Genomic DNA, 26,257 nt, shown 5'->3' on the forward strand with positions numbered 1-26,257 from the left:
GAGAACGGATGGAAATAGTGGAGGGAGGACAGTAGAGCAACAGTATTTGGCGCCGTAAAGTTTGAGAATGGACACCGGGGTATCCCTAGTGAGAGAGGGGATTGTGTGGAAATCGCCTGCACTGTTGTTTGCTAATTCTATTCTTCTGTTACGTGCGAGTTCCAAGGCTTGGCGAATGGGTTTGGAAGTCTGTGCACGAATAGTAATTTCAAAAGATAGCAGTGTAAAGTTATTTATTTATTTAATTTTTAAAAGAATGGAGTCGCTCATTGCTCAGCGTGGCTGAAAGCTGAGGAAATGCTGAATATGAGTGCCTTCAAATATCCAGGTAGTGTGCTCAACAAAGGATGGGAATTTGGGAAAAGAAATGCTAGAAAGCGTACAGCAAAGGAGGAAGGTTGCATGCATGTACTGTAAAACCATGAACAAAAGTTCGCCGAAACCTTTTTGAGGGTGTGGCAAAGGAAGCCGTTACAGTATGAAAAGAAAGGATATTCTCTGTCACTGGGAATGGAGTGAGAAATACGGTAGGTACGAGACAATGCTGGCAGAAAATGGCAGGCGAACATTAGATTATGGTTGTGCACCGAGTGCAATGATATAAAATTGAGAGGCGAACTTAGACGTAAAGAAGTCACTGCGTGACAGTACTGTGTGATCCACACATTAAAGAACTGACAGTTAAAAAAACAAAAAAAATTGGTTGGACGCCAGCCGGTGAATCAGTAATTTGATTGGGACCTCTGGAAATAATGACTGACGAAGAACTTTGTGGGCGTTTAAATTCCGGTGTGAAAGTACTTGTCAGTGTTTGCAGGAGTAACCTAAAACCGTATGACCATGTGAAGCGAATGTAGTGGGGGAGATTTATTACGTGTGTAGGCCTATGCGAGTAAGGGGGAGGGAGAGAGGCGCAGGGAGGTCGGGAATTATAGGGAGGACAGAATGACGTGGTGTACGAGTGAGAGTGAGCGGTGGTGTCGGCAGGAGAGACTCCTGAAGACTGAACACAGGGCGACGTGGAGGCTATCTGTCTGTGGCCACCTCCTCCAGAATTAAGGTATTTGGTTATAGATACGAGCCAGATAAATAGAAGGTGGATGGAGTGAAAGGCCTGACGGAAAAAGTAGTTTAAGAAGAGAGAGAGAGAGAGAGAGAGAGAGAGAGAGAGAGAGAGAGAGAGAGAGAGAGAATAATAATAATAATAATAATAATAATAATAATAATAATAATAACAAGACGTAGTGTTAAGGCACGGCAAACCCGTCCCCGGCAGTCATTTTACAGTAGTGTTGCCGTATAAACACAACAGGATATCTAATAAAAAATGTCACATACCATATTTCGAGAAAATCGGGTGAATATTTACGATTTTATGCTCATTTGAAATTTAAAGCCCTACCCACCTGCCACTGACCCCCCTATCGCTGACTGAAAGATGACCCCTCTGATGTAATGAGTCATGTTATAGGATGCAGATTTGAAAGATGCACCTTTAGGTTTTGTTTCATGTCGATTTGACGAATTTGAAAGGAGTTATGGCGAAAAAACGATTTTTGTTTACATTTCTTTTTACATTTCTTGTGCCTACAGCCTGGGCCTTGGCCCTATTTGGCCCAAAATTTAATCAAGTGATTAGAAGGTCATAGCCCATCATCTCTGTAATTGTAGTCAAAATCGCACCAGCAGTTTTTGCATAAGGCTGTTAACAGAGTGAGTGAACAAACGAACAGACAACCCGAGAGAAAACAATACCCGTCACTGAGCCCCTCCGGGGCGGGAACGAGTAAAAATAATATTAATGTTGAGAAGTGGGATTTGGTAGTTAGGTTATGATGGAATATTCCCGACGATTCTCGAATTTTTCAGTTACGTGTCAGAGTTGCCAGTTAGCCTTTTGTGAGCGGAGTTATTTTGTATGTGTACATTAATTTTGTGCTCTTTTCCTCTATAATGCTTAATGTGATTATTTGTTAAATGTAATTTTATCTCAATTTGTATGCTAAATAATTTAGAGTGTTTTGCAGTGTAAGAAATATGTGGCATGTTTTTTGTCTCTGATTTGGTAATTGTAGGTGTTAGAGTAAACTAGAAGCTTCAGGTGTAATATAAAGCTATATTAAGAGATGGAAGAGCCTACGGGAGTCAGTTTCGTTTCAGTTCAGCTTGAGTTTAGCTCAGTGTCAGTGTACATTGTATACAGTAGCTCTGGTACTTGAAAAAAAAGTGAAGTGAAGTTGGCAAGCATTAAGAGTAATTATTTGGAAAATAAAGACAGCGAATTAAAGAAGCCAGCGTTTATATACCGCGCCTTTGATGACCTGTGTTGTTGTACACCGAAATGCTGCCTCTAGGAAGAACAACTCATTGGGCAACGTCCTTCCTATACAGAACTACTACTGTTGGAGCCTGTGGCAGTGTGAGACAGGGACGTAACAATAATAATAATAATAGTAATAATCTATCTATCTATCTATTGCCAGACGCCTCAATCCCATTCGGGGTGGCCACAAACAGATCGCCTCCACGTCACCCTGTCCCCCGCCATTTCATTGCCCTGGTCCCAACTCACACCCCCCTCTCTCATATACCTCTCCACCCCATCCCTCCATCTCATCCTCGGCCTCCCCCTCCCTCTTCCCCCCTCCACCTCACCCACATACACTCTCCTCGTCAGTCTCTCACCCTCCATCCTCTCCACATGGCCAAACCACCTCAGTGTATTCCTCCTAACGCTTCCTGTCACATCCACATCCACACCACAACGCTCCTTTATATCTTCATTTGTCAGCCTGTCTCTCCATGTGACTCCACAGGCTCCTCTTAAATAACTCATTTCCACTGCTCGCACTCTTGACTTGTGTCCTTCCAACAACGTCCAAGCTTCACTTCCATACGTTAGAGTTGGTATCACAATACTGTTATGTAATAACTATTTCTCTTCCATGCTCACTTCCCTGTTTCTTATCACTGCTTTCAAGGAACCAGCAACCTTTCTTCCCTGCTGTACCCTTTCAAGCATTTCACCCTCCAAACTTCCATCCTTACTCATCACACTACCCAAGTACTTAAACGTACTCACATTTTCCAATTCCTCACCATCCAACCTCGCTGTACATTCACTGACTTCACATCTCTCAAAGACCATCACTTTACTCTTCCCTACATTCACCTTTAGATTCCGTTTCTTACACACTCTCTCAAACTCATCCACCAAGCCTTGCAGCTCCCCTTCGTCTTCACTCAACAACACAGTATCATCTGCAAACAACAGTACAGGGAGTTTCCAAACACTACCCTCTCTCACCAGGGCCACTCAAACATCCACTACCCTACCTAGTACCTCTTTTATTACCCCATCCATGTACAGATTGAACAACCATGGAGACATGACACACCCCTGTTTCAACCCAACCTTCAAAGAGAAAAATTCACTCAGTTCACCATCCACACTCACTGCAGCTTTAGCACCATCATACATACTCTTCACAGCATTCAGCAACTTCCCATCTACTCCATAAATTCTTAATACTTTCCACAATCCTTGCCTATCCACCCTGTCATATGCTTTCTCCAAATCCATGAAAGCCGCATACAACTTCTTTCCCTTCTCTAGAAACTTTTCCACTAAAGCTCTAAGAATGAATATCTGATCTACACAACCTCTTCCCTTCCTAAAGCCTCCCTGTTCTTCTCCAACTAATTCCTCTGTTCTTTCTCTAACTCTGTCAATAAGTATCCTACCATACACTTTTCCTATTATACTAAGAAGACAAATGCCCCTATGATTACCACACACTTCTTTTTCCCCTTTTCCTTTGTACAAGGGAACACCATAATTTGGGTGAACACAGTAAAAGCCAGCTATTTATTTGGGGTGCATTTGGGGTAATGGTGGGGTGATGGTAAGGTGCAGGTGAGGTACATGCGGGGTAGTGGTGGTGTCCAGGTGGGGTAGTGGTGGGGTGCAGCTGGGGTAGTGGTGGGGTGCAGCTGGGGTGGTGGATGCTGTTGTTAAGGCGAGGGTGTCTGAGTTAGAACTGGTGATTACATTAGTCCAGTTGCGTAAAGAGTACATTGATTTTTGCCGTATGTGGTGAAAAAGGAAAATGCAGTGGTAGAATTACGAGGTTGTGTCACAGGTCATAAGGAGCTGAGTGTGGGGAGCCGTATCCCCTCCCACAAAACAAAAGAAATGGATGATGGAGGAGGAATAGGGAAGGATATGAATACATTGTCACTGAGAAGATTTCTGTCACATCCGTGCGGGACGATGCAGTGTTGATCATAGCCTGTGGACGGTCTAGTCAAGAATGGTGATTTTCTTCTCCTTCCTGAGGGTGGAGGCCCTAGGTGGCGGGGGCGGGTCGGGCAAGTTACCCACCACCATCAGCCACCCATTAGGCCGCCGATCTCCGCCCACACCTGCGTTACTCGCTCCTGGACCCGTTACTATGGGCGAGTGGCTGGGCACACACCCCGCCCCTATTGTGGTGTCCTTCGGCAGTGTGTGCGGCTCTGCTGGGAATGTAAGACAACACAACAGGTTACACTGAGGAATACCTGAAAATATAATTCAGATTACGATAAGGTAAAACACTTGCACTATCACCTGAAAACGAATTGAAAATGAACACACACACACACACACACACACACACACACACACACACACACACACACACACACGCACACATCGTTCGACATGAGAACAAACGCCAGAATTCACCCGAGTTCATAAACAGAATATAGCCTTTACCCTATTGATTCAACAAATGATGTGCACTAAACTCATCGTGAAGGAAGAGTTAGTAATGTGCCACTTGTGATTCATCAGTTGCAGCAATCTCTCATTTTCGTACTTAAATTAGACAGAAATCATTACACCACGATAATAATTCAAACCAATACAGATCCATATCATACCCTCAACTTTAACTGCTACCTCCCGGGCAACGTTCTGAGATGCGGAGAGGAGCATCCTGGGTGACGTACTCAGACGCAGAGAAGAGCGTTCCAGGGGATATCACTGGACACGAGGGATTTTTACCCTAAGGGAGTAACATCTGCTGTTCTGTTCATCAAGACTAATCCTCCCAAACACCAGCCAAAGATAATTCAGTCTACTCCCGGTTACAACCGGAACAGAACAAAGTTATTCCCCTTACAGTTTGCCTATACTTGTGCCTGGTGTCTCGTCGAACGCATTTTCTCGTGAAACAGCTTTTGTTCTTTACATGTCTCTATGGCGACATCAAGCAAGCTAACAATTACTTCTTTGCTGCTGCTTCAAAAGGAAAATTGAATTTCATTATGGACTTCGTTGTACAGTATGTAACCCTTGTCTTGACTCATTAACTGGGTACTGGAGATGGGCAATTTTTCGTAATAATGCCCAGGCGGCACAGCACGCACTGTATCCCTCATTTGGGGTGTAGGGATTAATTTCGGCTTACTCAGGTGCATTCAGTCCCACTTCACTTTAACCAGTATTGTTACACCTGTTGTTTTATGTATTTCCAGCCCATGTCAGACTGAACTGGTGTAGGGCTATGCTGCCACCCCACCCCAGCTCATTTATTGTACTGTAGTAAATTGCGCCACCAGGACAGTTACAATTTACATTACATTTGACAACAACGTTCCTCCTAAATTATGGTTGCATGCATGTATATATATAAATATACAGTATATATATATATATATATATATATATATATATATATATATATATATATATATATATATATATATATATATATATATATATATATATATAAAAGGTTCACGTTAGTGCAGTGCATGCTGGAGTGTCCTTAGTGCGTGGGTAGGGTTTGGACGCTGCATGTACTGTTGTTTGCCGGTGACAATGTATTGTTAAGTCAAGGTGAATAGGGTTTGTAAGACTTGGTGAATGTGTTAGGAAGTGTATGTAAAGAAAGAACTCTAAAAGTAAATGTATATAAGTTATGGTTTTTATGAGAAATGAGTTCATAGAACACACAGTGAGGCTGGATGGTCAAGTCATAGAATACACAGTGAGGCTGGATGGCCAGGAAATGGAAAATGTGGGTGTCATCAAGTATTTAGAAGTGTGATGATTAGGGATGGAAGATTAGAGGGATGACGTGCATGACAGGGTACAGCAGGGAAGAAAGACCGCTGGATCACTGAAACAGTGAAAATGATGAGGGTAATGTGAATGGAAGTAAAAACAAAGCCTATGCATGACAGGATTGTGATTTCTCTATTACATTTTTGTCCAAACAGGAAACCAGTACTCTTAATCCTATTTACAAATATACGCAATAGGTCAACCTGAAACTATTTTCTCTGTATCTCTTCCTACGATCCTCCAATTTTAATCCTTTCAGTCTAGTGATGTACTTTTCACTTAACCCTTGATACTGCCAGATTATTTCACTCATCAAAAGAGAGGCCCCTAGCACAGATGTTAATGAAAACAGTATCTTGCTCGACTGCTCTGACAAATCTCCTTATCTGAATAAAGCCGAAGGTGAAAAGAATAAAATAATATATCCTTGGCCTGAAATGACTGAGCACAATGTTTCCGAGCATCTTCAAATGAATATGTTAAATTCAGATAAAGTTACATGAGTTTTTTTTTACCATAATCTCCATTCTAATCCATACTGTAGATTCAGGCCCACACAGTCAACCTTAGACCCGTCCAGAAAATATAAATCCATATATCCTCCCTTTATATTTACTTTAATTTATCTCATACTAACTCAAGCCGAAGAAGCCCTGTGCATGTGTACTTACAATTTCAGCACTCTCTTGCTTTAGGTCACAAAAGGTTCTTACATTAGTTTTCTTCAATGTAGATCAGCTAATTGCAAGCCAAAAAGTCATGGAAAGTATAAAATCACCATCAATGCAAATATATTTTGTTGCCAAACAGTTCAGGTTTTAAGGAACTTATACCCTCAGGCCAATCATAATGACTCAGGCAATTGGGACTGCTCATGCTTATGGTTACGGAATATGAAATCGAGCAATTCAGACCTTCCAAGTGTGAGCACGGTAGATGGAGACGAGCACAATAGGGTAGGATGGTACTGGGTGGTGAGGCATGATGGGGAAAATGCCCCATGAAGATTAATACTGAAGCTTGGTATGCAGCTGAATGACACCCAGTTTCATTACGGTCATCTCAGAGCATAGATGTGAAAGGCAGGATGTGCTGAGGAAGTGGTAGATGGTGGAGCATGAACAACACAACTTGCCCAATGAAGAGAAGCACTTCAGATGGACACGAAAAAAAAAAAAAAAGGAATAAGTGGAAATGGGTGGGTTGCATAGAACAGCACAATACTGAGTGGTTATGTGAAGCTCAACAGTTCTTGGGAGGTGGCTGAGGCAGTGGGAAAGAGATCCTTCAGATATTAGATAAAGGGGGAAGGGAAAAGGTTGATGTGGGAGGCTGAGAGTGGGAAGGATGGACTGTAATGGCCGTGAGTGGTGAGCAACGTCCTGCGTGATGTGGCATACGTGTATAGGGTTTTTGAGAGGATGGGTGCTGTGACAGCTATATCAGACTCTTGGGAACAAAAGCAACAACACTGAAAACAAACAAATCGAGATAGGACAGCTTTCAGATACAGTGAGTTTTATGACGCAGTTAAAACAAGCACATATAAAGTAGTTGGACAGAAGATATTAAATAAACATCTTAATATGAGGGAACATATACGCATAAGCAACAAACACAAGGTCAAGAAAGTAAGAATAAATTGTTTCTGTAATGTCACCTGACTGTTAAAGAGCGGTATAGTCCTCACCGATGGCGGGCCCAAAGGGAGAGTTCCTGGCTTCACCCTCCCTTCCTCGTACTTCCTGCTGTTGCGTGGAGGATGCCATACTGATCGAGGACTCCTTCTTACCCACATCTGCTTGGACGCACGACCTGCCCACCGAAGGGATGGTACCAGTGTCTCTTACCATTCTCTTCATTAGCATTATCATACTACTTATTATTAAAGGGGAAATAGTAGGGGAGTGAAAGATAGGAATAATAGATTGTTGGTGGAGAAGAGAGAGAAACTGAGGAGATGGAAGGAGCACTTTGAGGATTTGTTGAATGTAGAGAGTGAGAGCAGTGCGAGTATAAGTGGTTGGGGAATGGCTGGGAGAAGAAGAGATGAGAGGAGGGAGGAAGAGATCAGTAGGCCGGAAGTAGTGGAAGCGATGAAGAAGATTAAGTTGGGAAAGGCCCCAGGAATTGATGAAGTGTGTGGTGAAATGCTGAGGTATGGGGGTGAGATTGTTGTGGAGTGGATATGGAAGTTGTGTAGATTGGCTTGGGAAGAGGGAAGGGTTCCAGAGGACTGGAAATCAGGTATAATTGTTCCTTTATACAAAGGAAAAGGGGAGAGAGAAGTATGTGGTAACCATAGGGGTATTTGCCTACTTAGTGTGACTGGTAAAATATATGGTAGAATACTCATTGATAGGGTTAGGCATATGACGGAGGAGCTAGTTGGAGAAGAACAAGGGGGATTTAGGAAGGGAATAGGGTGTGTAGATCAGATATTTGTTCTAAGATATTTAGTGGAGAAGTATCTAGAGAAGGGAAGGAAAGTGTATGCTGCCTTCATGGACTTGGAGAAAGCTTATGACAGAATAGATAGGCAAGGTATGTGGAAGGTATTAAGAATATATGGAGTGGAGGGGATATTGTTGAGTGCTGTGAAGAGTATGTACGAGGGAGCTAGGGCTACGGTGTGAGTGGATGGTGAGCTGAGTGAGTTCTTTGATCTCAATGTGGGACTGAAACAGGGTTGTGTGATGTCTCCATGGCTGTTTAATATATACATGGATGGGGTTGTAAAGGAGGTGCAGGGTAGGGCAGTGGATGTGGGGGTGGCTCTAATGAATGAGGGTGAGATTTGGAAGCTTCCGGTGTTGCTGTTTGCTGATGATACAGTACTGTTGAGTGAAGATGAATGGGAGTTGCAAGGTTTGGTGAATGAATTTGGGACAGTGTGTAGGAGGAGGAATCTGAAAGTTAATGTAAACAAAAGTAAAGTTATGGTGTTTGAGAGGAATGAAGTCACAGAGTGTGCAGTGAGGTTGGATGGTGAGAATATGGAGAATGTGAGTGCATTCAAGTACTTGGGTAGTGTGATGAGTAAGGATGGAACTTTGGGGGATGAAGTGCGTGAAAGGGTACAGCAGGGAAGGAAGGTTGTTGGTACACTGAAAGCAGTGATGAGAAATAGGGAGGTGAGTATGGAAGTTAAGAAGTCACTGCATGATAGTATTGTGATCCCTACCCTGACGTATGGAAGCGAGGTATGGACCTTGCAAGAGGGGAACAAGCCAAGAGTGAGAGCAGTGGAAATGAGTTACTTGAGAGGAGAATGTGCAGTGACATGGAGGGACAGGTTGACGAATGAAGAAGTGAAGGAACGCTGTGGGGTGGATGTAGATGTGGTTGAGAAGATTAGAAATACACTGAGGTGGTTTGGACATGTGAAGAGAATGGAGAATGAAAGACTGACTAAGAGGGTGTATGTAGGTGAGGTGGAGGGATGGAGAGGGAGAGGTAGACCGAGGATGAGGTGGAGGGATGGTGAGAGGTATATGAGGGAGGGGGGGGGTGAGTTGGGGGGAGGGTAGTCAAATGGTGGGTGACAGAGCGACTTGGAGGCGTTTTGTCTGCGGCCACCCTTTGCGGGATTAAGGCGTAGGGCTATAGATAGATAAATAGAAAACTTCTTACATCGCTGTGGGAAATTATACTATTCTAAGCCAGTGTTATTAGTAGTCATCCTTATTTTAAACTGCGATAATTCAAAGGCTACATGGCCTAGAGCCTCCAACTTGGTGCTGCCTGCTTCTTTTGGCCCAGTATGGCAGCAATCCGTCAACCAGATCTAAGGATATTATCCAGAACACAGAAAAGTAGGTTGGCTATGTTATCTCAAGAACCGGTTAAACTAGGAAGCTGAAATTTACTCTAATATAGCCTTATGGCAGAGGCAGTGCGTAAAGGAGTATGGTTCCAATCGGTCGGTTATTCTCTTAGGTCGGAAAAAATAGAAAACTGGGACATTTCCAGATATTCTGGATGTCACCAAATTTTCCATGAAGGATTAAAACTAGAGTCACCAAACTTCAGGGACTGATGGACTGTGATGACCTAAGGTGACATGCACAAGATCAGTGACCTTGACCTTAAGGTCCCTGTACTGTATAGCTCGGCTTCTAGTAGGTAACGGGTGTTGTTAATTAGAAGCAACAGTAGCTGCTGCCGCAGTAGTAGTAGTAGTAGCAGTAGTAGTAGTAGTAGTAGTAGTAGTAGTAGTAGTAGTAGTGGTAACAGCAGCAGCAACAGCAGCAGACACCGTATAATTCCTTAACATATTAATGTAGAGACAGCTACAGGTATGGCTAATGTATCAATGTTGTAAAACGAAGAAGAACTGTAATAGAAAAGGCTGTCCCTCTGTGTTTAATAAACAATTCCGGAAGCATGTTTTTGTGGAACGATTATTGAAAAATATATCATATTATGTAAGTGAAAAATGCCTAACATTACAGTATGCTGCACCATGCACTGTTACAGTTAATATACTGGTGCTGGCTCGCAAAAAATTGCGGGACTAATTAATAGTCTTTTCATCACAATTTGTTTGCAAATACCATTACCTCCCATTCAGTTATTGAACCAACCATAACCAATTCTGACCCAAAAGCAGTAAAATTTTTTTGGATATTTTCGAATGTCGCGATTTCCGACAACTCTGCCCCGTTGCGCTGCGCCCGATCGCCAAACAAAAAGTATTTTTCCAACACTCCCTGAACTTACCCCAACTTAATGCAAAAAGAATTAGGTCCATATCTGCTACCGTTCTCGTGAAACAAAAGAACAAAAGCAAAGACAGACACAGATGTACAGTTTGACTTTATTCTTTAGATCTTCCGTCATCAAATTCTTTACGGCCACCATCAAGAGAAAATGGTCTCGGGTCTAGGCTACTCAGTTCTAACGATTAAGGTATGAGTGGCCAATTGCTCGCCGCTGCAGGGTAAATGTGAACAATAAATCACAGTAACCCGGTAGATACAAATATTGATGACACATCTGCTTTCAGCCCCTGAACGTGTCCATTCGGCTACAGTTTTTGAAATTCTTGGGTGTTGGGGCTGGTGAGGGTGGGGGTTGACCCACCCGAATCAGCTTAACACCCATCAAGACAGACTATTTAGGATGAGCCACTGTGGATGAAAAAAGATGGTTAATAACAATGCCTGTATTAATATATTACATAATAATTGTTATATTAGAAATCCATTTGAACGTGAGTGTGCTTCAGCTTATTAGGTATTTTGGCAACTGTGCAATTGTCGTGTGATCATCTGTGCTGATATTTCTCGCGGTCCGCTCCCACATACAGTTCAGTGCAGTTTACATTACTGCCACATCGAAAAAACGTGTGTGCTTCAGGCGTACGACACTTATTTTCCCTCTTGCTGTAGGATTTTCTTTGAACGCTTGGCCTTACTCTACCCATATCAAAGAGTCGTCTAGGTACTCGTCAGTGCAGATATTTACATGTGAATTACAGTTTGAGCTGGAGATGTGAAATTTTCAAATTAACAAAGACTCTGACAAATTAGGACGAGTCAAATATCCCATTGAAACAGAGAGAGAGAGAGAGAGAGAGAGAGAGAGAGAGAGAGAGAGAGGGAGATAGATAGAGAGAGAGAGAGAGAAGTGGAAGTGTGCCACCAGTGAGCGAGAGAGTCAAGACTGCGTGAGGGACAAAAGTGTGTGCAAGAGGGAAGGGGTTGGTGTTTCTTACCTGGTGATGGTGGCAACGTGAGTGGACGGCCTGAAGGGCTCCTGAGGTATATGGGGATCTGGCGTCGTCTGGGGTCTCTGGAGGTGTCTACAGGGGGATCTGTTTGATTGAGACGCAAAGGGTGAGTGGACAATTACTCAGACAGAAAGAAGTAAAGCACGATGATACCGAGGAAGAAGTGGAGATAAAAAGAGTGCCAGTGAGAAAAATACTAGAGAGGTAGTGGAGTCGGGAAAGAGGTAGGGTTGACAGGAATCCAGATAGTCCATTCACTGACTCATGGCCAACGTATCACCCAATGGTCATACTACATGGCATATATCAGAAGTTGTAAATCTACTGACTGGAATTTAACATAGCCTTTTTGAGAATGTAAAGGTCACAGACAAATGTAACTGGGATCCTGATATTTTCTATCCACACTGATGCGCTGGTGAACACTGTACGAGGTTTGATATATGAAACTGGATGATATCGGCCCAGTGGGACTTCCTCACCCTTTGATTGACGAAGATTTTATTGTTCTATACTAGCTAGAATAAAATACCCAAGTATATCTAATGCGATGAATGGATTAACTGATATAACTTCTAAACCACTGACTGCACAGGGTTTCTAAATACTGTACTGAATAAAATTGTCTGAAGTTATCTTGATTGTATCAGCCACGGTGAAAGGTTAAATGGTTATTGTCTTCCAGCCACTATTTCTTAATCAAACCGAATTCTCTGGGAGATGAGATTGTAAATGAGGGTGTGTGTGGCTTCAAACCCAAGAAACTCGAAGTTCAAAGGTAATGTGGAGAAGGAGCACTTAAAATGTTTAAATATCAGGCATCCGTTAGTTGTGGTGCTTGGAAGGATCTAGGACAAAGGAAATCAATAGGTTGACTCTTCATCACACATATCTCTACCGAACTGATAATCGTTTCTCAACTAAACACAACTAGTTACTGCCGTGGAGCATACACAACTTGTGTTGTAAGGGTTTATGACGGGGACGGGACTCGAGATATCCCTAGAATCACGAATATTATCCAGTATGTTGTTAACCATAAGTCTACCATAGATGTAAAGTTGCACAGCTGACAGATTCGAGTTAGTAGTATTCAGCCTTCAAAAGCTGTGATGTGTTAGTGTGATGTGTTAGTTAGAAGGGGAGGGGGCACTAGAAATAATTAAAAACAATATGCTGAGGCTTTACCATAGACTTTTTTTTATAAGCTTAACCCCACTGTGCTGGTGGCTGAATATGTACTCTGGCTTATTTTCCACTACTGGAAGTCTGGTAGTACCAATTTGCAAACTAACGTTCGCCTCTGTTTCCCCTTTGCTGCCTCATAGCCCACCACAAAACCTCTCAGTCACCCAGAAGCCCCGGGAGAAAGGTTGTACAGAATGTACTACCACTTCAAATGTTCTGTACAGTTCGGTATGTAAATTACCCTGAGTTTGTACCCTTTCAGTACTTTAGTCAGTTACAGTACCTAAGTTTACCGTACCGAGTTACTTAGTTTAGTGGGTAATTAAGGCGCTCGAATCGGATTGAGCCTGTGCAGGTTTACATCCAAGGGATGGTTAGAGTTTATTGCTCACGTAATGCCACTCGGGGATGAATGTGGCTGGTCAATCTCATTTTAAATATCAGGACCAACTTGCCTAGCCCCAAACTCCTACGCTCCTCATGGGGCAACACAGGATTAGATGATGAATGAGTGGATAAATGAAATAAAGTGAATAAACTATGTTATGTAAAAAGCAGGGTTTTTTTTTACCCCCCCCCCCATTTAAGAAATCCTGCTCACTGCCCTGGCCTGTATTGATGTGCCAACAGCAGGGCGACCTGAACGATGACCGTTCTTCGATGTCGTCCTCCCGAAATTGCCTAATCCAACTTTCTGTGGTTCTTCCTGCACCGAATGTTTTCAGTATCGGTCCGGGATACCCCTTACCCCCCACCCCCCGAAAAAAACAAAAAAGTGCTTCGCGTCCTCTCTCACATCCCTAGTAGTTGGATGCATATTGCTTTCCCTTTCCATACCAAGGTATATGCAAGGTCTGCTTGGTGTGTTGTGGTGAGAATAGATGTAAAGGCCAGGAAGTCATCGCCTGACCGAATATGGTTCATATTCGGACGCAGCAGTTTTCACGAATCGATGTTAAGGCTTCGGAATTTCCTGGGTTCATTTGTTTGTCACACCATCACCAGTAGATCTGAAGCTTGAGGAAATCAGGCTAACGAACCACAAATATGTAACTGTGCTAACGCTTCCTTGATGTCTGGAAAAAACAGTGGCATGACTTTTGTCTCTGAGTGTACTCGGAAAGCAAAGACTCTACATGGAAGATAGGGCAGCTTTAAAATAAACAGCAATCTCACTACCAGGGACCATAACGTTAGTTAACGCCCGTACACACGCACAAACAACAGGGAGACCACAATAGATGGCGCTGGCATCAGATGTAGCGTCAGCTTGGACAACTGCCTGATGCAAACAATGTTGGGGTGTTCGGCGACCAGAATAAAACATTATTTGACCGTGTAATATCTTCATGTAAACATTTTAAGTTCCATTACTGTAACTTAATTATCCGCATGATTTAAGTGATTTTTTATTTACTACATCATTAGGAAATATTTGGCATGCATGATGTAATTAAAGCATATATGGTTACATGAAGAAAATACCAAACTGCTCGTGTTAACAAAAGGTGGACGGGAGTGTTGCGTGCCACACAAAAACATGCCGACAATACCTGTTTTCCCTCGATTTCCTAGACATGGAACGGTACAAAACATATACAATTTGCATAATATCTTATTTACGATGGATTAAGCACGGTATCTTATTTACGAAGGATGATCAGTTAGCATCAGAATAAGAGCCACTGATAACACGTCAACAAAAGGTCATAGCCATGTTTTCATTTGCTTTTAACGTTGAATACGTATGGTTTCTTTGTCAATACCTTGCAACACCTTACATAATCGACAACTTTTGCAAATGCTATATGAAGTTCTATATAGCATAATAAGGCATGATGATCTTCTATATTTTCATTACACTTTAAAATTGGGTATACAAATCAACAAAGAAAGATTTTCGATATGGGCGTGGAGGTACTGAACCTTATCTTAATTTGTCATTAAAATAATGTGGTGGGTGGGTGTTGGTGGTGTCAATACAACAGTGTGGTGGGTGTTGGTGTGTCAACAGTGTGGTGGGTGTTGGTGGTGTCAATACAACAGTGTGGTGGGTGTTCGTGTGTCAATACAACAGTGTGATGGGTGTTGGTGGTGTCAATACAACAGTGTGGTGGGTGTTGGTGTGTCAATACAACAGTGTGGTGGGTGTTGGTGGTGTCAATACAACAGTGTGGTGGGTGTTGGTGGTGTCAATACAACAGTGTGGTGGGTGTTGGTGTGTCATTACAACAGTGTGGTGGGTGTTGGTGGTGTCAATACAACAGTGTGGTGGGTGTTGGTGGTGTCATTACAACAGTGTGATGGGTGTTGGTGGTGTCAATACAACAGTGTGGTGGGTGTTGGTGGTATCAATACAACAGTGTGGTGGGTGTTGGTGGTGTCAATACAACAGTGTGGTGGGTGGGTGTTGGTGCTGCCATTACAATAGCGTGTTGAGCGAGTGGCAATGCTGTTATTAAATAGTGTCGTGGGAGGGTGTTGCACTCAGGTGCTGAATATTAATAACAGCTCTAGCGCACACCTGGTTCTGCCTCCGCTGCGTTACCCGAGTTAATTTCCAAGGGAAGAGTTATTAAATTTAGCTGCAAATTATCATTCTCCTTTTCAATTTTGCTGAATTCAGAACAAATAACTTTGCTGTAGTGAACTACGGTACCAAGAATACCAAACGCTTTCACGATAAGTATTATATTCCTGATAACAGTGAATGATATATTTTGGCACGCACCACAGCGAATGAGTAGTTTCGGGTAAGGGGTGAAAGCGGTTTGAACACTTGGAAAATTTATAAAAAAAAAAAAAAATGGAACTACAGACCAGATTACTTAAGAAAAAGAGCACTCGATCAAAAAACTACCTTTACACAGGTCACCGGTGGTTTCACAATACGTGCTGTTGCTTATTTCGTTTTTTAGGTGAATATTTCTGAATAAACCGTTTACTTCATATGCTATATAAAGTTCTCTCTCCATGTTGCACCGATTTAATTACTGGCCATGTGCAAATATGAGTTGTTACAGGAGAATATTCTAATACATTTCGTTCACTTTCAAAATATAAGACTACTTTCACTCTTATATTTTGTAAACATTGAAACAAAATGTATTAAAATATTGAGATCATGTTTTTGACGGAGCGTAGAGTCGGTACAACTGAGCCATTACACAAAAATAAAGGTGATGGAAGGAAGACTGAACTCTATAGCGGATGGAGTTGTATACTGAGGTACCGTAGATCTACAGTGTGTGTTCTGCCATAACGTGTTGTGAGTTAGGAAGTCTTAGATGTGAATAACAAGTTGAATCAGGGAGAGCGAAGCGGTCGTGTGTGCTTCATTAACATGTTTGAGTGTTATCTAAAATGGATTATAATGCTACATACACCAATTATGGGGAAAAGCATTATGCCAGGACAGATGGACTCAGACTCTGAAGATTACTTATATGTGGCTTGTATAGCAAACTGATGAAAGCAATAAGAAGTGCATTAAGATGACGCAAAATCAATAGAAAAAGCGTGAGAGAAGAAGCGTGTGATAATCTTAGGAACACTTGTTAATGAAGTGTAGTAGGAATTATTGATGGCTGGGTCCAGACGAAAAATGAAGGCACTTGTGAAAAATGAAGTAGCCTATGTTAATATTGTGGGCTCAGGGACAACCAAGGATTTTTACCCCAGATATTTGCATTAAAAGTATGAGAGAAACATTTTTGGAACTGGACACCATCTTTTCTTTATTTCTCAATGGCTGACGGCATATAGTATACTCTCCTTTCAACAGTAACAAGGGGAAATAAAGACTCGTTCACTTAAAGCTTTGTGGACGAAATGCACTTGGAAGAATGGGCGTTGCATACAGAGGTAAAGACGGAGTGGAGCAAACCTAACCAATACTCACCTTGTGTTCACAAGACCTGAGAGAAGCGGTTTGCTCTTGCACTAGGGCGTTAGACAGAAAAGAAGTGAGAGTGCTGGAAGGGTGATGCATTGCTAAGGGCAGGATTCAAGCAGAGATTTCGAAAAAGCAGAGACCCATGTATGAGAGGTACTAGGGAGAGAGTGATACAGCCTTATCCAGAGAGAGAGAGAGAGAGAGAGAGAGAAAGGAGGGGGGGGGGCTGAAGGAAATCGACTTTTTCATCTAGAGGAAGGGATTGTCTTAATGAACTTATATTCTAAAATGTTCCTCATATACAGTTTGGTCTCATATGCATGTATAGGCAAAAAAAAAAAGAAAAAAGAAAAAGAAAAAGAAAAAAAAAGAAATCATGGCAACAAACTAAGAGTAATTCATCCTAATCTACGAAGTGTAGTTTAACAGGTCCAGGACACGACCACCTTTATCACTGTTTACTGATGCAGAGTCTAAATGCATAACTGACTACAGGAATTCTGGGACTTTTTACGGGCCCACGGAGACATTTGGCAACTCCAACTCTACTAGTACAGTCATCATCATCATCCTTATTATTTTTTTTTCTGCCACCCAGTCTTCTTTTTCTCCCAATTAGAAACGTAGGGGACATAGTGGTCGCCTACTCACTGCCACAAAGGCGATGGTGACCAACCTCGGTCTTCCCTAAAGAATTACGAGCAACAAACCCCAGCCATCCCTTAAATATGAACTCTTCCAGCCCCATCGTCGAAGCACCTTGACCAACTAGACAATTAGGAGTCCTTTGTCTCTTCGCCGCACTGTTGCATCCTTATCTCTTTTCTATCGCTACTACGATGGTCACTGCTCCTCTGAACTGTGTGATTGCATCCCTCCACCACAACGGCGGGAACGTGCCACCCATTTAGCAACAAACTAACTTACCTTTTCTGTCCAACTCTCTAATGCAAGAGTTAACCGTTACTCCCAGTCCTCCATGTATGCAACAGGTCAACTCCGGAGCTGTCTTCCTCTATCTGTATTTTCTACTGCCTATGATCTCCAGTCTTTCAAACGCAATGTGTCCAGGCATCTCGAAATGAACAGATCTTGAATTTGGCTCTTTGTTATTACCTCCACTAAGGAGGTTGTTTTTCCCGGCGGTGGTTTGTTTGTTAGCCTGTCTGTTAGCAGCTTTACTCAAAAAGCTATGAATGGATTTTGATGAAATTTTGTGGAAGGGCGGGCCATGAGCCAAGGAAGAAATGATTAAATTTGGGGGCGGCTACAGATCCGGATCTAGAGAATCCAGCACAATATCTCCAAAAGTTCTCAATGCATTTCAATGAAATTTTATGAAAAGGCGGGCCATGGGGCAAGAAAGAATTGATTAAATTTGGGGACGGATCCGGATCCGGATCCGGATCCATTTTAATGGCAATGGCATTGGCGAAGGGATGCTTTCTAGTATTGAGTTAGCTTTTTTTTTTTTTTTCCTTGGAGGGAACAGTCTTATTGGCTTCTGACCTTTGGTTCCTTCTTCCATGCATAAATAATAAAAAAACTAGAAAGCACTCAGAAAGTGCATACCTCCTCCAACGCAGTTGCCACTAAAAAGGATCCGGATCCGTCCCCAAATTTAATAATTCTTTCTTGGTCCATGGCCCACCTTCACGCACAATTTCATTGAAATTCATTGAGAACTTTTGGAGATATTGTATTGGATACTCCGGTTATGGAACCGGTTCCGCCTCAAAATCTAATTACTTCTTCCTTAGCCCATGGCCCACAGTTCCACAAAATTTCATCAATATCCGTTGATAACTCTTCAAGTAATCCTGCTAACAGACAGACAAACAAACAAATAGACCGACCAACTCTGGCAAAAACAAAACCTCCTTGGCGGGGGTAAAAATCCTGGGTTACTGAAAATAATTGCCTTGTCACTCAGGATACATTTGCCTGAAGGTGGTACTGTACATCTACAGTGTGGATGGTGGACGCCCCTGCCTACCACATTGTTATTAATATGTGACAGGTGAGGCCGCCCATCATTCAGTCATTCAGTTTAGTGCCCACAAATTATCATTACTATTATTATTATTATTATTATTAGTAGTAGTAGTAGTAGTAGTAACAGTAGTAGTAGTAGTAGTAGTAGCAGTAGTAGTTGTAGTAGTATCACTGCTGTTACTATTACTGCTACTTCTACTACTACAACTACTGCTACTACCTGTACTACTTCTGCAATCATAATTATCATCATCACCATCATCATTACCATTATCATCATCATCCAGACCTCCAGAAAGCCAGACAGAACTTTCAAGAATGAGATTAACCAAGGCTTGCCCTACTGAACAAACCACGCTCCCATTCATTCACCGTTCAAGCTCCCGGAATCGTGGCTCCACATGATAGATAAAGAATAAAAAAAAAAAAAAGTACGTAGCTTCACTCGCACCTGTAAGACAAAGTTCGTACGAGAACTGTCATGTTGATATGGGGCGCCAAACCCAAGTCATCCACTCCTCTACACAAAATGCTCCCAGTCAACTCGATCTCTTGTCAGTTTCTTAGTCTCAACAGCTTCCACACTTTTCTTGCTCAACTCTCATTTATCACATTTATTCACCTTCTTCTTGACCTACCATGCCTCCTCCCACCTTTGAACTTGCTCAGTTATATTATTTTCACCACTCTTTTCCCACCCATTCTCTCAACATTGCCACACTATCTAAGCACACTCTTTTCGGCTCTGGTGTTCATAGACTTCCTTACCCTACTCCGTTTGCGAATCACATTATTCCTTATCCAGTCCACTATCCTCACTCCACACAAATTCCTCAACAGGTCCATCTCCAATGCTCTTACTCTTGGCTACTCATCTTCATACCACGCCATAGGCTCACACCCCTAATCTAGAGCAGGCACTAAAACTCCTTCATACAAGCTGCCTTACCTGCCACACTAGGACGTCTGCGTTTTAATATGACCTTCATAGCACCAGCCACTTTCCTTCCCTGTGCCACTCAAAAATTTCACTTATTCACATTTACCTCTATTCTATCACTGCACCAAGATACCTCAAACTAACCCACCAATTCAAGTCTCTCGTCAGTCACTATAATATCACACTGGGGGTCAACATTTATTGTCAACGACCATTACTTTAATCTTACCCACGTTAACTCCCAAGGCACAACACCCACACACATTTACAAACTCTGCATCGGTTTAAGAAGGTGGGGGTTACCAGGTATCTCTACCAGTCACTAAGAAATGTTTCGAAAGTTTTTAGCAAACTATTCACTACATTTACGAAACAAAATTTTCTCTTCATATTCCAAGTGTATCCAAAGGAAGAGAGAAGTAATTATAGTTTTGCTTGAACGCATGAGGAACAGCTTAAAGTGAACTGATTACTGTAGTTTTTTTTTTTTTTTTTTTTATACTAACATAGCTCAGATTTTTCTTTCCTCTTTCTGCTTATATCTGGTGCTTCAGATACAGAAAAAGACAATGCAGTGACTCCACACCCTTCCCACTGCACTTGTCTGTGACTAGTATCATGTTCTTGTGTTCATCTGTTGTGAGAACTCAACACTGAAGATGGAGAGACGGCAATTTTAGGGCACAAAGTAAAATGGATATTGTGCAGCCAAGAAATATGTCCATCTACGAACAAAAGGCATTCTACCAATATAAAAACCCTCGTTACTATATCCTTTCACCCAGGCTTATGAATAGACGATGATAAGCATAAATTCTGGCTCGTGAGTGTGCATAGTCTAAACGTGATGTGTGACTAAAAGAATATCCCTATTTTACTGGCCTGTCGAGTTTTTGTAGCTGGTCTTGGGTGAAGTGCAGCTTCTCGTAGGATGCTTTGACACAGTCTGGGGGTTCACCATAGCTGCCAGCCCCCAGTTCATGCAGGTTCACCACAGACCCCACCCGCACTGCCCGACAACCCTCACGCTGCAGTCAAGGAGAAAGATATGAAAGGAAATAGGTGGATAAGATGGATGAAGCACAGGGGTCCTATATTAAACGATATCGCCCAACATTAACTTAGAATACATTCTAAACACCTTTTACCACTTACTCATAAGTCAAAATTCACTTTAATAAATATTTGATTAATGGGATACAACAAGAAACATGCAACCGAGTCACCTGCCATCTCGTAGAAGCCCAGGATCCCTTGAAGTTTTGTGATACTGGATGACAAACGTGTTATAATGTTGGCCTGAATTTGGTGAGCATTCAGTATAATTATAGTACCAAATTGTATTGCATTCTCTCTTACCATTAGTAGTAATTATGAAACTTTATGACGATTTTAGAAAAAATAGCCAGATGACTCAACTAATAGGCCTCGAGCATCGCATTACCCTTACACGAATGGTATAAACGTACTTTCTAGGATAACTCCCTCTGCGACCGAGTTTCCCACAACAAAACTCTGACTCTTGTATAACGTGGGGTTACTGTACAGCAACGAAGGTAAGGGAATGGTAAATAAAGGATGATAAATGTGAGTACAGGGGCGAGAGAGAAGCGGGAATGAAGGAAACATAAGGTACAGTAAAAGAAATGGTGATTGACATGTGCGTGATTAATACGAATGCGCAGAAAGGAAAATAAAAGGAAATGGAGAGAGAGAGAGAGAGAGAGAGAGAGAGAGAGAGAGAGAGAGAGAGAGAGAGAGAGAGAGAGAGAGAGAGAGAGAGAGAGAAAGCATCAGTGAAGTTAGATAATACATAGATGGAAAAGCTTACGACTATTAAGAGGAATCATAATGTGCAGTATAACAGTGTCAATTGGTTACTCATTCTGTCTTACAAAATGACTTAGCCCCTTCATCTTACCCCATCTGCATCTTAATAATACCCTCTCTTCCCATCATTTTACCTACGCTCACCTTACCTCCCACCTGCACACTACCCCACTCACCTGTATATGACTTCTCACACTCTTCCCTCCCCGACTTCTTACCGTCATCTTACCATACCCCTTTCACCTTAACTTGGCTCAGATTTTCGTCTTTTGTAGCATATATAGTGTAGCTCAGTGGAAGAATAGGACAATACTACAGCTCTACATTCTTTCCATAGCACTTCTTCATGACTGGTATCATTTTCTTGTATAATTTCATTATACTGTCGCTACAACTCAGCATTCAAGATAGCGAGACGGAAAATTTAGACCAAGTTAGAGTAAAAAGGGTATATCTCATCTACATCCTTCCTCACTCACCTATCCTTTACTCCAAACACTCCCCTCCTTTCCTTCACGTTACCTAACTCTCCCCTGTTTCGTCTTCCTGTTTGCCTGTCAACTTCCCACATTCACTCTCTCATCTGAATTCTTCCTGATTCACCTGTCCTTTACTCCGTACACTCCTTTCCTCTTCTCCCTCACGTTACATAACTCACTCCTTCCCCCCCCCCACACACACTATCCTCAACTTACCACACTCCTACTCGTCCTCACACTCCTCCTCCTCCTCCTCACCTTTGCCTGGTGGTGGTGGCATGGGGGTTGGAGGGGGCGACGCAAGAAGAGCACAAGGAAGATGAGTCCATTCAGCAGGAGGAGTGAGACCCCAAGCCCGATGGTGACGAGAAGTATCGTGGAATACCTTACATATTTACTGCTAATACCCACTTTAGCCGAGCTGCTGCGGAAGAAAGAAGCGTATCTAGGCCTTACCTTTTAACCACAAACAGGAAAGGGTTGTGGAATGCATAGTAAGAGTGTTTGATTAGGAATGGTAGCAGTTTGGGTTGCGTGGACATCGCGGTACTATAGTAGGACTCGCGTAAATTTGCGGCTGTGGTGTGGCCCGCACTTGTGTACAATGGTGCCACGTTTCCCCACCTTGTGATGTGAAACGGAAGCTATTTATGTACAAGGCATCACAAATACGATAAATTCAGATGAGTAAAACTTACACTTGTGTATTTTGATGGATGATATCAACAGTAATCTTATTATGCATAAAATATTTATACAGTAACACAGACACATGGCATACATATTGTACAGTGTTGCTAAAAGAAATTGTAGTCACTTTTAATGGTTTTTAGCGTAGTTTTAGGGTGGGTAATAATATCACAGTTATGTTTACAAGATAATGAGACTGAAAAAAGAAGAAATATGCCAATATCCAAAGTAAAAGAAATAATTCATATAATTCTTGTGAGTGGCAACACTGACACACCCAGTCTACCCCTCCATAGACCCAAGCATAGCTTGTACAGGTGTTGCTAGGGAAAAATGCTCACGTTTACTGATTTTTTACCGTAATTTTGAGGGCGAGGAATAATCACATTTATAATCATAAGCTAATATGTAGGACAAAATAGTAGGCATATGCCAATACCGAAGTAAAAAAAAAAAGACATTATTCACTCGCGAGCGGCAACACTTCCACACCCAGTCGGTGGCCTTGACCTCAAGGGTGGTGTGGAAATGATGTCAAATTTACAATATATACAATATTACGTAAAAGAAATTATCCAAAATGTCTCTTGCAATAAAAGAGAGAGAGAGAGAGAGAGAGAGAGAGGCAGGCAGGAGAGGGGCAAGGTAGAATGCACTGTCGGCATGACGGGGGGTGGTGGTGGTGGAGGCATTGTCAGGCTGAGAGAGAGATGAAGGAAGGGGAAAGAGAATGAATAAATTAAAATCAATCATGGTACTGCAACAACAGGTCATCTGTCGCCGTATACAAAAAATGATAAATATCACTAAATATAACAAAACCAAATTAACAAATGAAAGCACAATTATAAATAACTTATAACAGAATCAAAAGTACTCAGGGTGGCTCACATCTCCCGCCAGAAGAGAGAGAGAGAGAGAGAGAGAGAGAGAGAGAGAGAGATAACGGTATAGAAAACGTGGCAAAACTGTAGGCTACACAGGTGAGGGCCACACCACAGGCGCAAATTTACGCGAGTCCTACTATAGCGACGACAAGAGCAAAGGAGAAGAGAAACAGGGAATAGAGTGGATGTAAGGTGCTCGGATGAAAGAGGAAAAATAAGCATTACTTTGGTTCAGGGGTATGCAAAGAAACTGTTAAGACACACAGAAGTTTATGAATAGCTGTATAGGAAGGAAACTTAATGTCTATCTATCTATCTATATACCTAGGCTGCTTCCCCCAAGGAAAGGGAGGTAGCCGAGACAGGACGACTCACTCTCCATTTACTCATCCATTCAAACACATTTATTCGCATCTTAGCCCCAAAGGGGAGAACGGACAGATCCTCACCGCACCACACCGCACAAGGGTCAACTGCACAATGCAATCAGTGACATCCGCAGCAGGGCCCGACAGCAGAACTGGTTTACCCCTGCCACATCATAATACACCCATCCCCTTACCCGCACCTGACCTGACTAGCTGATCAGACCAAATGCGGGAGAATATCCCCTCAGGGCTGCGTCATCACTTATTCATTCACAATTTCTCTCCATTTATTTCTGTCACGCACAGCCACTCTTCCTTGCTCAACAGACATCCCTCTCGCATCCAGTGCTCTCTTCACACTGTCCATCCATCCTATTCGTGGTCTTCCTCTCAGCCTTACACCTCTCACATCAGATCTAGTTATCTTTTTCACCAATCGCTCATTATCCATTCTCTCCATATGCCCAAACCATTGCAACACCCTCTGCTCAACTCTACCAGCCATCTCCCGAACAACTCCAGTTCTCCTTCGCACTCGATCCATACGTGTCACTCCACACATACTCCTCAGACACCTCATCTCCATTACATTCAAACTTTTCCTCTCTGCTACACCCATATTCCATGTTTCAGCCCCATATAATGCAGTCGGTACCACAACACCCTCATACAGCCTTCTCTTTACATCCTTTCTAAGCGAACGACATTTAAACACTTTTTTCATTCCTCCCAGCACCTTTCCTACTTCATTTATTCTAAACTTCACTTCTGCATCTATTCTTCCATCCACAGCAACCTGTGACCCTAGATATTTAAAACAATCTACCTCCTCAAGCAACTCACCATTCAAAACTATATTCATCCCCCTACCATCTATCAACCTCGTACACTTCATCACTTTACTCTTATTCTCATTTACTTTCAATTTCCTCCTTTCACACACCCTTCCAAACTCCTCTACCAACTGTCTCAATCTCTCCTCTGAATCAGTCACCAGTGCGGTATCATCTGCAAACAGCAGCTGCTTCAGATTCCACCCTCCTCCATCAACATTTACTTAATGTAAGCTTCTTTAATAACAAGACAGTGCTATCGAATGAGGAGCGGAAAAATAAATATAATAAATGCATAACGCGGAAATAATATGAAGAATCATAACGAAAGACTACGAATATATGTAATAAGAATAAGATGTGGAAACACTATGATGAAAAAATGTGATAAATGGAAATTACCAAAAGAGACAGCAGTCAACATGAATGAACATGATGGTTCTGAAACAAAGTGTAATATCATATAGCTTATATAGCGGATTTCTGATAGAATATTGGAATTGTTAAAACTAATTGGAATTTAATTAAAAACTAATTGGTATATACACGGTAGCCTATAAGTGACATCTAGTAGGCTTCATCCAAATTACCAAAGCATTTGAAATAATATTTGTGTATATGATATCATTTAAAGTACATATATCTTTTTTCTGCATTTTCTGTACAGATGTTAAATCTATATTAAATGTCGTTCTGAATGCCAAGGAATTAATGAAGCCAGTAAGTGTATGTATTTTCTTTTTCCTATCAGTCAGGGGGCTAAAAGCAGTTTGCTGTTTTTTCTAAGCCAACAGGGAGATAACAAACAACTCACTACGAGCTGAGGGGAGCAGACGGCACACAGACAGCACAGTTCTCTCTCTTTAGATATCATAATGGCATGACACACGTTTCACTTAGTCTTATGGCGCTTTCACACGTGTGCTGGAGCGAGTGCTGGCAACATGTAAGCAACACAATAACGAACAAATTGCAGACATGATAGGCACAGCAACATCCAGATCATGTTCAAAGTCTCAGCTGCCTCGTAGCCTGTGGACACGTCACATCACTTCTGCTGCCAGTATGTTCGAGGGTACACTGAAACATGTTTACATACTTATGTCCAACTACTACTGTATACATGTATGCAAATATATCGTCAGCTGTGTTGTCAACACGTTTACTTAAACGTGTGTTGACAACACAGCTGGCAACATGTTTGGATACATTTACGCAGCAGTATTTGGACAGATGTAAGCAAACATGTTACAGTGCAGCTTCATAGCCTACCTGCTGGCAGCAGAGGTGATGGGATGACTGT

At 42.1% G+C, this 26,257-nt stretch overlaps 1 protein-coding gene across 1 annotated transcript in view; it reads right to left on the bottom strand.

Moving 5' to 3' along the window:
* Positions 1–4,303: 4,303 nt before the first annotated feature.
* Positions 4,304–26,257, bottom strand: part of LOC145412967 (neuroligin-4, Y-linked-like) — a 50,826-nt gene continuing 28,872 nt past the window's right edge. Inside the window, exons 8-13 of the mRNA XM_080282790.1 lie at positions 22,435–22,600; positions 20,746–20,895; positions 19,877–19,937; positions 11,835–11,933; positions 4,946–5,029; positions 4,304–4,563 (exon numbers count right to left, since the gene is read on the bottom strand). Coding sequence (XP_080138916.1) covers positions 4,304–4,563; positions 4,946–5,029; positions 11,835–11,933; positions 19,877–19,937; positions 20,746–20,895; positions 22,435–22,600 — 820 coding nt within the window. The remainder of the gene's footprint in view (positions 4,564–4,945; positions 5,030–11,834; positions 11,934–19,876; positions 19,938–20,745; positions 20,896–22,434; positions 22,601–26,257) is intronic.

The sequence above is a fragment of the Coenobita brevimanus genome, chromosome 94 (genome assembly GCF_032717465.1).
Source record: "Coenobita brevimanus isolate Jiangsu-jjx chromosome 94, ASM3271746v2, whole genome shotgun sequence".
In the NCBI taxonomy this organism is placed as follows: Eukaryota; Metazoa; Arthropoda; class Malacostraca; order Decapoda; family Coenobitidae; genus Coenobita; species Coenobita brevimanus.